Raw genomic sequence first — 15573 nt, 5'->3', positions numbered from 1 at the left:
AAATATTTTTTTCCCTCTACTGCAAGGAGTAATGCACAAATAAAACTGAAATTTTCCTCGTTGAGTTCGGTTTTGATGCAAAATCCCAAGCCGTATATTTAATTATTTATATATGTATACTCAGTATTTTACATTTTATGCCCTGTGGGCAAAAAATAGTTAGATTTTTTAATTTAAATTTTGCGCGAAATCCCATTCGTTAGACGATCAATATCAACTGATGTTCAAGACGTCAATGAAGTAAAGGTATTGGTGCTCCGATCGCCGATTAACAGTCAGAGATCCTAATGGCATCGTTGGAATATCGGAAGAACCAGTGAAAACCAATTTGAAAGATCATATGGGACTAAGAATGTGAGAGCTCGATTGGTTCGCGTTAACGTCGGTGAAATTATGCTTTCCCAATACCAAGATGTATGAAACGTATTATTATGGGCGATGAGTATAGGAACTTTGCTTACTACCCAGAAATAGACGATCAGTCGGCCGAATATCGTGGCAAAGGTGAGCCGAAGCCGAAAAAACTACGCCAAAGCAGGTCAAAAATCAGGTTTATGTGGACATAACCTCTTCGATTATCGAGGTGTGGGGCGCACCGAACTTCTTCCGACCTCCTAAAGTGTCAATAAGGATTATTATGGAGTATTATGCGTCGTTTGCGCGAAACTATTCGTAAAAAAAGGTCGGAATTGTCAATTCTTGGTTTTTGCACCACGATAATGTAACGTCGCGTACTGCAATGATTCTTCGTGATTTGTTCGCTAAATTTTCAACCAACCGTATTCGCCTGATTTAGCTTCGTGTGACTTCTGGCTATTCACCAAACTCAAACGACCGCTTTGGGAAACTGTTTTGAGTCAATTGAAGACATTAAACGTGAACCGCTACGCGCAGTGAAGGCTATTCCGGAAATTGACTTTAACAACTGTTTCAAGGATTGTAGACACCGTTGGCTCAATTGGTTGTGACCAAGGGGGATTACTTTGAAGGAGACGACAAAGATTCTGAAGAATTTTAAAATTATGAACAAAGTCTTATCAGTTTTTGCTTAAAGTAGTATAAAAAATTTCTTACAATTAACTTCATCAGCAGAACTGTTTGTTAGAAATTGATCTCTCTACTCAGGTATTTTGCTTATAAAAAAGAAAATGTCGAAAGAATCCCATCACCCGTATTCTATGGAATATTCAAAGATGCTAATTAGCTGCATTGCTGTGTATTGTAGCTGAACAAAAAACCTGATCCAACAATCAGCAACGATCTGAGCGCACATAGCGTGCTGGAAAAAATAAACACATTACGAAAAATGCTCTTAAACTGCCACACATGCTCTCTTTGCTACTCTTTACCTTGAATTGGAGACAAAATTATCGTGAGTTTTGTCTTTGTACTTCTTCGCTTGCATTTTTTTGTGTCCGCTCTTGCATGCATTCTCCCTTCAGTTGTCTTTTACTCTGCTCTCTTCTTTCAACTTCATATTCAACGCAGTTCATTCATAATTATCGGTGTCTACTTTGTGCCCTTTGTTCTTAATGTTTTAAGCAATCGTTGCTTGTGTTTTTGTTTTGGTCTGCAATCAGGTGTTAATCGTGTGCTGCCGCTAAGTGTTGCATGTTGCACCGATTCGGCAGTGCATTGGGTTGCTTTTAATGCTCGTTGCATTTGAGTCGCACAAAACTTAAATATTTTAGTATTTATAAATATATGTTTATTTTCAAATATTCTAGATTCCACATTGGAAATCCAAATCGAGCGTTAGAACAATAACGGGTTTGGCAATAAAAATAACCAATTATGTCGATCTGTTTGCATTTATGGCCTTACAGCGCTCCATTTGCGGCAACATTGTGCTGGAGGCCCGTAGCAAACACACATACATACAGACATATGAGTATGTGCGCACTTGGGCACGATGTGACTTCCACACGCTTCATCATTTCTTTATTGCACTGTAAAACTGAGGAAATAAGAAGAAAGGTAGTAAAAACTCGATTGCTTTCTCAGGTTGGACTTGCTCGTACACTCACTTCTTGGGCTTTATGCCGACTTCATGGCAGTTAATTGCCCAATTGACCCAACATTTTTACTTCGCGGTGATTAGCCGGTCAAGCCGCTGCGCCAGAACGCACCAATAAAAAATTTAAATGCGTTAGAAAGTAAAGGCGAGCGAGAAATTTAGAATTAACTACTCTCATGCATATACATAATATATATTTACATACACATACATATAAGTACAACTTTCCTTTTCTATCACTGTTATGGCAGAAATACAACACTGTAGAGTAAAAGTTTTGAAATGCGTTCAAAAACAGGTGTTTCGGCAACTGAAGTTTCGATGTGAAATTGAAAAAAATTCATCTTCGTTTAAATCAAAAACAAAAAAACGACAAAAAAAATAAACTTCACCTGCAACTCTTGCCAAAATAACTCTAAAAATTCTTTGTTTACTAGCTAAGTATTTGGACCACGAAGCAAATCGTAAATTTCTAGTGCGGAATTCTCGGGTTTCTGTTTTGATTTTCGTTTTACCCTTTTGCCAACTAAAGTTTTATAAGAAGTATTCAAAAGCATAACTATAAACATACATACATATGTACATATGTATGTGATGACGAAAGCGTTAGAGGCGTCGTGCAGCGGTCCGCAGCTCAATGAGAACTCGGTGAAAATAATCATTACAGCGGGCGACAGGAGCACAAAGAGCTCCTCAAATCTGCTGCATTGGCTGAGACGAAGCGTGCGACGGGGACTGTTTGTGCGAAAACCCAAAAGTAAATAATTATTTGTATCTGTAAATGTGTATTAGCACGAACACGTGGCTTCGTGCGTAAGGTGACAAACAACTATGCCGCTACGAATAGCAACAACATGCAACAAAAGTGTGATTTGTGTTTAGGTTTTGTAAACATGTGTCTGCATTGAGTGTTGCAAGATTTTATCAACATGTTGACGCAACATGCACACTGCCTAAATGTATGCAACGTTTGTGTGCAAGTCGGTCTACTATTTTGTGTTCCATGAGATTCGACGATTTTCTAGTGTGTTTCTAAATTAAGAATTTTAAATAAAAAAAATAGTAAAAAAATATTAAAATTTTCGGAATATAAACCTCTTAGACAACGAACAAGCCACTTTGTGTAAATTAATATTTATTTGAATTATTTTTTTTCTCATTTCAGAAAAACGGTATCCTTCACAAAGTGTTTCTGCCACACCTTCGACCACATCTACGGCAGTCAGCACGCCCACGGGAAGTGGTGGGGGAAATTTAAAAGTGAAAACTCCGCAAACAGTGAAAAAAATTGTTAAAGGTAAGAACACTTTGGTTACTCAGTATGAAAATTGCGAAATAGTTTAGTAAAATAAGGAATTTAAATATTAATTAAAAAATAAAAAAATTTAGAATTAAAAATAATAATAATTTAAAATTAAAAAAATTAATTTAAAATTAAAGAAAATTGAATTTTAAATAATTTTGTTTTAATTAAATTTTGAATTATTTTTTTTAATTAAAAAAAAAGTAAATTTAAAATTAAAAATTTAATTTAAAATTAAAAAAATTAAAATTCTAAATAAATTTGAAATTAATTAATTATTTAAAATTTAACTTTTTTGTTATTTTAAATATTTTTTTTTAATTTTAAAATTTTTTTTTTAATTTTAATTTTTTTTTTTTTTAATTTAAACGTCCATATAAATTTGTTAACGAAATAATTGGCGAAAAACTCCCAAAAATGTTAATTGCTTGAAGCAAGCTGCTTGTGCAATCGAAATCAAATCGAATTGCCATTTTCCATGCAAACTTATTAAGGGAAAATTCATTCCTTTGGGCTAGTATTGTGCCTATGTGCTTCATAAAGACACGCGTAATCGGCTTGCTAGGGACGGGCAGCGTTAATTTGACAAATGTTTTGACACATGTCAATTAATTGAGCAAAAGCGTGTATAAGTCGTATAAAATGAAAGGAAAATACGAAACAAATGAGGCAATTAAAATGAGAATGAAGACAACAAAAGTCAATTTGTACCCACCAGATTTGAACGCCTACTTCACTTCGGAACACCAACGAACGCAACGAATAAATCGAATTAAGCAAGACACGAAGAAAGGTTTTTATAAACCATTCATTTTTGTGTATTAAAAAGCCACGAAAGGTATTTATTAGCCCTCCAACGTTTTGTGGTCTCCATTGGCTTTCATATCTTGTATTCCCAAATCTAACTAATTTGCAGCAAAAGCGTGGAAATCATTTCAAAGCCATTTTCAACACAAAACACGCCGGACGTACATACCTACATATGATAGATAGATATAGATATACATATGTACATGTAAGTAAGAGTATTTATGCGTGTGTGTTAGGGGCAACTTATGACCCTTTTTGAGATAAGTGCAGTTAAAGTCGAAGACAAAATATATTAGATTGAAGATTTATGGCTAGAAATCTGAGAGACATGTAGGCGTAATGTGGAGATTTTATCATTTGTTGGACACCGATAAATGTGGGTCTGACGCAGTTACAACTTAATTGATGGGACACCTAAGTCAAACGCGCTGCTATCGCTCTTTTATGAGAGGGTTGTGAATGAAAGAAAATTTTGAATATTTGAATTCATTAGTACATACTTAAAGGTTTATTCCAAATGTGGAACACCAGCTTTTAAAGTTCATGTCAGCTGCTAATACACAAGAAAACAGGTTTCTCCTGCATAACTCTTCCATTGATTTGTGTTGGCATGCGTTGCACACACTTCATTACTTCATCCATTTACTTGAAGTTGGATGAATAAGTTAAAATAAACACCTGGAAAAATTGTGAGTTGCACAAAGGCACGCACACACTTACACTCATAAACCACAATTTGACAGTGTTGACAAAAAATGTGCGGTCGATCCAAACAAAAACATACAAAGCGCGTTGCCCGTGCCTTTTGGGGGCCAGCATGCCTTCTGGGCGAGCGTGACGTTGCTGCGGAGTTATTTACTTTTAATTTGCCGCAGTTTATGGAGCGCGTTTGAGGTAGCTTGTTGACTTGCCGAAAAACAGTTTATTGCTCTTGATTACCTCCGTTTGCTGCGAAATGTAAAAACCACAGTCACTAATACAGACACACACACAGACAACAGAAAAGGTTAAAATAAAAGTGATTTAAAATTGTTTTTGTAAATAAAAAACAGCAAACTGTATATACATACGTTGTACATATGTATGTATGCGTGTGGCCTGTAAACTAAAAGTGGAGCAGTTATGGCGTATATATGTGTGTATGTGTGTGCATATCTCAAATTTGAGTAAAATAGCTTGAAAAACTTTGAATTATGCGTTTAGACTATTTTATTGCTATTTTTTATGTTTAAAGCTATTTAAGCCGCTGTAAAGCTTTGCCGTACCGTTAGTAATATTTAATATGCTTATTTAAGATACTAATGAACTCATTTCAACACTTGGTGCCAAAAAGGTAGATAATTATTAATTACATCACATGATATGCCACGCTATGCTATGTCAATGTCTGAGACTCAAACCAAACATTTTGGGCATCTCTTATTTCTGCTTATCAAATTTAAAAACATACTTTATATGTACATATGTAGATATATATGTATGATATATAAATTGCTTCTTAATTAGTTTTAATTTGTGTTACAAAAATTATTGATGACCTTATGCTTATGTACACATATGCAGACATAATTTTCGGATGCGCATAATTTTTAATTAGTGTAACGGCAAATTAAAGCTTATGGTAAACAGCTTTGGAGTTGTCGATTTGTCTTCGGCGGCATTTACACCATACACAGTGTGAATGAATTATTGCGGCTGAGCATTATATGTACGTTATGGCACCTCAGCGCTGCCTCACACTCAAAAAAATGTTGCATTGTTTCGTATATTGATTCGTGTTGGTATATTGATTGGTGATGGTTTCACTGATTTTTGTTTTGACAAGAAAATTTCATTGCTTATGCAACGCAATGATACAATTTTCACTGGAATACAGAATTGCAGACTTGAAGCAATTTAGAAATGCTTTGGACGAGATTTGTGCTGAACGGGAGTGAGTACGTTGAGAGAGGAAGCTACTATTGATCATTTAGATACAAACAGCTTATGCGGAGAGAGTTGATCGGAGTTAAGGTCGATTGAAAAGTCCCCAGCCTTCCATAGTAAAACAAATTTTTTTAGCAAAATTCCTTTTTTTAGTCAACATAGTTCCCTTCAACGTTAATGTACTGATTATAACGACACTCCAATTTCCTGATATCATTTTGGTAGCGCGATTTGTTCATGTCTTCAAAATAAGCCTCAGTTACGGAGATCACCTCTTCATTCGAGAGAAATTTCTTCCCAGCGAGCATTCTTTGCAGATTTGTGAACAGGACATAGCCAATGGGGATGGATCTGGAGAATACGATGAGCGCGGAACCAATTCATGGATTTTCGCCATCGTTTTCACTGATATGTGACACGGTGCATTGTCTGTGGGAAATACCTTTTTTCTTTTTCTTTAAATACGCCATTTTTTTGGTGATTTCGTCCCTTAAACGGTCCAATAACGCTACGTGATTGTCACTGTTGATGGTCCATTCTATTTCAAGGTAGTCAATAAAAATTATTCCATGCGCATACCAAATTACAGACGCCATGGCCTTGCCAGCCGACTTTTGTTTTTTTCCATGCTTTGAAGCGCGTTCATTGTATGCAGTCTCCTCGGATGACCATCGATTCGACTTCGGAGTGAAATAATGAACCCATGTTTAACACATTGTCACATATGGATGCAAAAACTTGGGTTTATTATGCTTAAACGTTTCGAAACATTGCTCCGAATCAACAGCTCGTCGTTGTTTTTGGTCATAAGTGAACATTGCACAGAGCTTTCTTATACCCAAATATTCGTAATTGATCTGATGTACAAGTTCAGTTGATATCTTTGGAGTGCCTGCTATATCGAACAACTTCATTTTACGGTCATCCTAAACTATTTTGTGCATTTTTTTGATGTTGTTGTCGTTAAGAACCTCTTTTGGACGTCCACTGCCTTCAGCGTCTTCGGTGCTCATTTCACCACGTCTAAACTTAGCATACAATCCTTGATGGAAGATTTGCCTGGGGCAGTGTCCGGTAACTCGTCATCAAGCCAAGTTTTTGCTTTAACTGTATTTAATTCTAGTAACGCCGTCTATGAGTTAGGCCGGGGGCTTTTTAATTGATTAATATTAATATAAATGTAATGTATGTGATCTAATTACCGATCTCTGTTCTGTAAAGCTTTTTTGTGAATAAAATCATATAATCGCCACATAAAAATCGGTGCGGTGTGACATAATGTCATGTGACACATGCTGACACACACAAAGTGCTCAATACAAAACCGTTCACTTTCAAAGCGAGAGTAATGCTTTTGGCACCTCATCAACTCAACGACGTCGCTTTTGCTAATTCACGTTCATGCAATCATTCGCATTTGCAAGCTATTGCAATGGAATGGCGAAATTATGTTGTGGATAAAAATCTGGTAATGCATGGCAACAGCCCGAAATGAAATTGTAACGGTTATCGCTTGGAAAAACACAAACCGTGTTATCGCTGCAAGTTGTAAAAATGGAAAACAAATGGAAAACAAGAAAATTTGTTCAACAAAATAGGCAGTTGTAGCGCCGTTATGTTATGTTATGGCAAGTTGCAAATTATGTTTTTATGGGCCTGTAGAGTTAATGACTTCACCAGCCGGCCGCAGCAGCGGCAGACGCCTCGAGTGCCACCAACTTGGCGCTCGTTACGGCTTTACGCACCTTAAACACTTTTACTTTTGCTGCAAAACAAAAATTTACAATTTTCGTTCGTTTTTTACCAAACTGTTGCAAGTACTTGTAAGGTTTTGTTTCGCTTTGCAAATTTCACTAGTTTCTTCACGGGTTGATTACAATGCGTAACTGCGGGAAGAGTGCTGCCGCGGGCTCTCCAATATTTATGCACGTCAGCGCCTGCGTTTGCCGCGGAAATTTCCTTTGGCGATTTCAAACACTTTGTTGCATTTCAAATCTGCGTAAAATGTTTTATTAAATAAGCGATTTACTCGAATTTAATTTCGAAATTGAATTTTACATTTTTACAAATGTTTTTTGTAGTTATGCATGCATTGAAAACACTTAAAAATTATGTTTATTGTGGCAATAAAACACCTATTTTCTGCTGGGTTTCGGTTATAACAAGCTTACTATCGTCGAAATCGCTTGAGGAGATTGTAAAGTCACTGCTCTAAAACATATAAAAGCATATCTGAAATTGCAATAGGGCGTCCAATAACAATTTTAACTCTATCCATCAATTCTTCTTCGTTGTGGAATCGTCGCGGTGTTGGCCAGCCACCTCTTGGCACCAATTCGTCTCTGCTGATTCGCGCTTTTGTGTTAATGTCGGAGCGAAGTAATCGCAATAAAAATTACACAATTAGGCAGATGCCAAGCGATAAAAATGCGAATTTGGTTATCAATTTCTGCATTTGATTCGACTTTCAAATCGAAAATTTCGAAATTTTTACACTATTCAAATGTAAATTAATATTTTTCTCGTAAATCAGTCAAGCATTGCCGCAATTTCAATATATTTTTTTAGAAAACATGTGTTATAATGATTTCTATTATTAACTGTTTTCAGTGTAAAGCGCTTTCATGGGTTTCCTCGGGTAAAAAAAAGCCTTTTTCAACAATTTTTTTCTCATATAAAAAAATGAAATATTTTATTGGATTTTTTTATTATTACAAACATACAGTAATATCAAAAAAATTCTGAAATTTTGGAAAGAAAATATTTTAAACTCAGCCATGCGACGCCATTTCCGGCGACCCCTCGGAAAATAGATGCGCCCGCGTTGGCAGGATAGCTCCTTACAAGATCATCGAGTAAAAAAACGTATTTTTAGTTATAGTATTTATAGTTAAAACATTACCTTAGAACGACGAAGGAAAAAATTTTTTGGATTTTTGGCAGAAATTTTTACAAAAAAAATATGAAAATTTCAGTGAAAAATTGTTTTCAAATAGTTGTAATCGAAAAAAATCACTTTAGACCTGCTGTAAAATTTAAAAAGACAATAAAAAAACTCAATTTTTTGAAACCCGTAAACCTATGTAACACCAAAGGGAGAGACCTAGTGTGATAAGTTAAAAAATATCGATTCTTTGGGAATTAAAAAAAACTACTTTAACGATTGTTTTGAAGTTTCCAGTGTGTATTTATGCTTGTTTCGTGAAGACACAGTAAAATTTTTGAAAAAAACGCAAATGAAATAGCTTTCGAGTTATATGAGGTCTGTCACGGTGCTAAAAACGGTCGCAGAGATTCTGACCTTCTTCGTGGATGAACCCTAAAAATACAAGTTCTTGTTAAACTACAAGATATTTTCCATATAAATCAAAGTTAATAAAAAAATAAAAAGAAATTATGAAATAGTGGCGTTTAAAAAAAACAGTTGAGTTTCAGTCCAAATTGTGTTCGTTTTAGGCCGGCCAAAATTCGAAAATCCAGAAAATCGGTATGGATTAATCGATTCTTGTATGCACAATTATATCAGAACAGGCTGAAAAAATTGATGTTGCTCGGATTATTCCCCTTCTAGTTCTCACCGCAGATAATTCCAAAAATTTTGTTTCGAAAAACAAAAACGCGTTTAAAGACTAACTGATTCGGCTGCATATACTTAGGTATAAACCTTCAAAATGTGGCAAACAATCGATTTTTTCAAAATTTGTGTGCAATTAAAATCAAATATAATATTAAATAATATAGAAAACGAATTTAAGATGTCCATAAAGGATAGTTGATCGAGATAGATGACACCTTAAAGACATATCGTTCATGGCTATGCGAAAGCTCTGAGCGATGTGGAACTCACTCTCCAGCTGTTCCACCACCTCTAGGCATCTTGAAAAAATACAAAAATGGCATTTCTCTTTATAAAAATATTTGGTAAATGTATATATGTACATACTAAGATGTATGTATAAATATAGGTGTAGATGTAAAGTGAACGCATATTTAAGGGCTTTAATTTGCAATAAAAACAATTATTGTTGCAATATTACAAATATTACTTACTTGCCGGGAGCATTTTAATTAAAAGTTAATTTAAATCAAAATATTGTGTTGAGCATAGATTAATATTTGCCAACACATACATACATACCATATATGTATATGTACATACATATATTCTCTGTTTACAAATATTTTAATTGCCTCTTGATATGAAATGCCTTTGTACTCACATACATACTTGTGTAAGTATGTTAGCAGCAGAAGCCGAATTGCCTTCAAGCCAATATAATTAAAATGTATTTCCTATATTGTGGGCGCATACTCACATGCTATATTTACCGAAGAAAATACCGAGTATAATTGCACTTATTGTGAAAAAGCATTTGAGCGTAAATTTGCAGCTCCGAACAATGTTGGCGGGTGGTAAATTGCTGATTGCAAACACAATTTCATTCCAGCACACACTAGCACATACACAGAAACAGATATAAGCACAACATAAGTATTTGCATTTGCTAAGACCTTCTTTATAATAAATCAAAAATAATTTCGAAAACGTTTGGAGAAAAAATTTGGCTGCGATTGCCAATCTGCTGCTCGATAACACATTTCTCTGGGCGGCATTGTTTTATGGTCACAACTGATCATTATCTGCATGCTTACGGTATTTGTGTGCGGACCTATGTATTATTTGTCTGCTTGCCCAAAAAGGCATCGCGCTTCGTTTTAAACTCGGCCATTGTGCTACGTGTGGAAAATTTTAGTTGCTCTCAAATAGTTTTCGTAGTTTCTAACACAAATTCATTAGTTGTTGTTGTTCAGCATAGCTATAACAATAAGTTCTAATCGGAGCAGTGACTTCTTTCACGGATCGAACGTTCTACATAATTATTCAAGAATTTAGCTCTAGATAACGGTACTGGGCTGCTTCTTTAAACAGCAACGAAGACAATTTTTATCATATCAGTTACTGGACTGGACTGTTTTCTGATAAAATCCGAAAACATCGATCGAATTGAATAATAATGCTAAGTTCGAGAACACCCGAGTTTGAGAAACAGTAAGTTTTGAATGAGAAAATAAAATTAGTTTTGAAAAAAAAAAAAATATTGAGCTCTCATTAAACCCACACTGAACCCATCTCGGCGACAAATATTTTTCTTTTTTATTGTACCTGCATAGAAATTGGTTATCATCAGACAATGACACTTGTTAATAAGCGTGGGGTCTGCGGTAAAAGCGCCGCCAATGACAGGTAAAAAGCTCGAATTGTGCTGCGGTCATTAAATGTATGTATTGAGTTTTTATTAATTGGCCGCTTTGAGAAAGCGATTGTAAAAGTGTCACCAAGAAGTCACACAAAAGAGAAAGAAAGAAAATGAAGTGAGTGAAAACAGTTTATTAAGCAAAAAGCTAAAATATTATAAAGTCATGCACAGAAAGTACGAGCCGCCAGCGCTTGGCTTGCGAGGGATTTCGAAGAACTATTCAAAGTTATCGAGTGTTTTTATAACTGACACCAGATGACTTAGAACGCCTACGATGAGATGTACGAAGAAATAAGAATAATATACTCGTACTCGACATAATATGAACCGTTTTTTTTGGATGGAGGGCTTAGGAGCACTATAATGTAGCGTGTTTCAAAACACTTGTTGAAGTCTTAACGTCTTTGGTACATATTTTTTGAAGATTATCTCTTTTCAATGTTAGCTTCGGCTACGTCTCAGGTGATCTATCCATTGAGTCCAATTTTCGATGACTCATTCGAGCACTTCGATAGGTAATTGGCGAATGACACACGTGACGTTTGGCACCAAGACCTGAATCGAAGCGGAATTGTCCGCATAGACTTTAAACTTTACATATCCCCACGTAAAAAAGTCTAACGGTGTGATATTATGCGATCTTATTGGCTAATCGACCAACCCAAAACGTGAAATTATTTGTGGGAAGTGACGCCGTCTTGTGGAAAATATCGCCGAGTCGGTTATCTTGGTGGTTGAATTACCATCGCCATTGACTGCTACGTTCTCATAGGCATAATTTTTGAAGAGATATGCACCAAAGATTCCACCGGCCCACAAATCACAACAAACCGTTGTTTTTTGGGATGAAATATGAGCTCTTAAGGTTGATCTATGTCCCAAAAGCAGCCATTTTGCATACCCATTGAGTCAGAAATGGGCGTCGTGGCTGAAAACCGTTTGGGAAATCTTCTAAGAACTTTTCAAGAGCTCATACGGCAAAGCGATGTCGCTTGAGAAGGTCGAGCTGCTTCAGTTTATGCACAAGCAATATTTTGTACGCTTTCGATTTAAGATCTCGAAGTAAAATGCACCAAGCCGTTCATACATCAGTGCGAGTTGCTGCGAACGGAATTCTATATACGTTGTTCAGCCTTAAGTCTTCCATGATGAAATGTCAAACAATACTGAACAAAAAAACATGGCAGCTTTTTACACGTCTTATCGGAAAAAGTGTGTTTACTTGGGTCACCCGTTTTTTTTAAATTATCTTGTTCGACTGCGTTTTTCAGTTAGTTTAAGAATATATCAAATATTATCAAGCTTTGTTACTAAAAAATAACGAGATTGGCAAGCCTGTGTTGTAAGGGAGCAATCAGCTGACTCGTTTCTACGAAAAAAAATTTACATTCCGCGGATATGTCACGTTATGGACGGTAGAAGCCAACGGTAAAGGCGGTGGTGAGTGTTCACTCTCATTTATCTACATTGCGCCTTTATATACTTTTTGTTAGACAAGATTCTTAGTAGTTCACTTGATAGTCGTAAAATAATCGATTAGTTCTGCTAAGATTCCAAGCACCTTTTCTTTTATTATTTCATACAAACACACACAAAGCATTTACGCACTTACATATGTACTACGTACGCATGTTTATGTACATATGTGTATTATATATGTACTTAGCCACAAAGTACATACTTATTTGTAGCAACTTTGTGTTTTCTACTGCCATTTTCGTTTCGCTGGTGTTCGTGGCATGTAAGCTCAGTGTGTGCGAGTGTGTGGCGGTGCATTGAGCTATTCCATTTGCAGTTAGTTTGCCTTGTCAGCTGAAGTCGTGATCTAGCTGGTTAGTCGACTGTTCGACGTACCGACTGACTTCCTGTCTGATTGAGCTGCGGTTGGCTTTTTAACTCACTCTCGACCATTCCGAGCAACACTGTTTACCGCTACGACTCATTACTGCGAGCACCGCTGCTAATTCCGAAGCAGCAGTGTGAATCGCCTTGTGCGCGCTGCGATTTTACAATGTAACAATAATGAAAAACTACAAGTTAAAACACTTTTGAACGCATTGCTCCGTCGTGGAGCGGCTCACCTCGCTTTGCTTACAACACCAGCTTGTGGCGTAGAGCGAGTGTGAACGCAAACGCGAACGCCATTCATAAGCTGCGAAGAGCTGAACGAAGCAGAGCTGGAAACCCTCATTGGCAATGGTAACACAGCGACGAACTCGGTCGTCAATCAGTCAGTCGGTAATTTGCGGCGCTATTGTGTAGTTCAATGTTGACAAGTTGCGGACGGTTTTCAAAAAAATTAAGAAAAGACATTGAAATTAAAGAATTCGCTGAAGAGACTTCAAGCCAAGTTCCTAAAGTTTTTTGTTTTAACTAACGGTAAATACTACAGACTGTGACGTTTAGTAAAGTGCTTTAAGTGAAACACCGTCCGTGCAGTGCTTTCAAATCGGTTGTATAACAGTTGACAGTTTGTGTGCCAGTGTAAATATTCAAAAAGGATACACATGGCCCGTCGTAGTGTGTAACCGTTCGTGCACAACAATGGCCTGCCTCAACTTTTCGCTCGCGAAACGCTCGTCCACCTGCTCTCTCATTGTGTCGCGCTCTCTCGCTGTGCACTGACAACCATCCCTAGTCAAGCAGCGCCCGCTCGTATGCTCGCAAGGATACAATGGCTGTGTATGCCGTCTGCTAGTCTATAAGCCACCCCCAAAGCAGGACTTTATGTACATAGGTGCGCATATACGCACATATAACGGCACACACACACATACGTAATTACTACATTTTCCAACAGTTCGCCGTTCGCCAAAATGGGCTTGAATGATTTCGTCGCATTATTCTACGGGTCGACACAGAACCTGCAGACGGTTACGGCAACAACGGCTGCTCCGGTGACATTAGCTGGTGGTGACCATCAGACGAACGGTGTGTCGGGTTTCGGTCTCGGTCTTGGTATCTTGCCGCATTCGGTGCAAATGTTGAAAAATCGTAAAAACGCAAAAACGCCGAAAATTAATTTAAGCGATTGTCCAAGTGATGTGAAGTACGCGAAAAATCTGAAATCAGCGCCACAGCTGTTGGCTGCGCTGACCGCACCAGGTAAAAGCGCTGGCGCTGACGCTGGCGTTGGTAGTGAAAGCGTTGCCAGCTCGGGTGCTGGCAAGTCGACGTTGTCCGCAGCCTCGGCTGCGTCCATGCAGTCAGCGGCGCCGATGGTGACAGCGACGATGGGCTCCGCGGCGGCCTACACCAGCGAATTGGATTTGTATCGAGCATCGGGCTTGCGTAAAAAGTCATCATTCATATGGAATTCATTTCGTATGCCCCGCAGCAAGAAAGGTGAGTCACGTGACGACTGGTCAACTGATGCAGCGTGGCAGCATGGCATCAAGCCAGCAACTCAGCGCGCTGTTGCATGTATCCATGCAGATGTGCGAAAAATCAATGAACACTGAAGCTGTGCCATGTCGGATGCTCTTGCCGCTGACTGTCACCGCTCCAGTGCGTCATAGAAGACGTGCATGTGTGCGCGCACTTATGCTGCCACTTGTGGGGAATTGTTTCGTCAAAACTAAAATTAAAATTCTCACGCTCGCTTGGTTTACGGCGTTGGCTTCAATTTTGGAAGCTTCTCTAGTTTTACGTTCGCGGTCATCGCTGTAGACAGCAGCTAATCTGCGCGCTATTCATTTTCGCTTCGTGGAATTAACAGCACTGAGCTATAAATGGCCAAAATATGGGTTTTTGTCTTCAGCATTGTTGCTATTATTGCGCAAAGCTTCTTTCTCCGCAATCTTTTGTTTTATTTTCGGTATATCAGTGGCAGCAATGACCCATTTTCGGCATGTTGTCTGCCCCAGCTCAAAAAAGAGTTCAACGCTGAGCTTCTTTGGTGAGATATATCTACTATTTAGATGAATTGAAAAGCCGATTTAATATTACTTCACTGGGGAAAGTGCTCACTAAGCAGCTTGTAGCTGTGATGTAAATTTGAATATGTGTGCGGCAGCAGTAAAGCGCCTAATTACTTCTACGACTCATATTGGCACCAGAAGTTTTTTAGAAAACTTTCTGAAGTATTGTTTTGATAAGAAAATCTACTTTTATGGAGTATTTAAGCTTCTTCATAAAAAATATTTTGATCTCTTTATATAATTTTTACAAGAAAATTTCATTTTTAGTTTTGCGGTCGAGCTCCTCACTAACCTGTTTTTGCCGAATACGAGATTTTCAGAAAATTCTTTAATTAATTT

At 37.3% G+C, this 15573-nt stretch overlaps 1 protein-coding gene across 1 annotated transcript in view; it reads left to right on the top strand.

Annotated features, from left to right (window-relative positions):
* The window catches only part of LOC120768562 (mucin-17), a 127460-nt gene that overhangs the window by 81163 nt on the left and 30724 nt on the right, over nucleotides 1–15573 (top strand). Inside the window, exon 5 of the mRNA XM_040095309.1 lies at nucleotides 3183–3314. Coding sequence (XP_039951243.1) covers nucleotides 3183–3314 — 132 coding nt within the window. The remainder of the gene's footprint in view (nucleotides 1–3182; nucleotides 3315–15573) is intronic.

This window comes from Bactrocera tryoni, chromosome 2 (assembly GCF_016617805.1).
Source record: "Bactrocera tryoni isolate S06 chromosome 2, CSIRO_BtryS06_freeze2, whole genome shotgun sequence".
Classification (NCBI taxonomy): domain Eukaryota; kingdom Metazoa; phylum Arthropoda; class Insecta; order Diptera; family Tephritidae; genus Bactrocera; species Bactrocera tryoni.
Note: the sequence above shows the minus strand (reverse complement) of the source record. Positions and strands in the feature narration are given on the sequence as shown.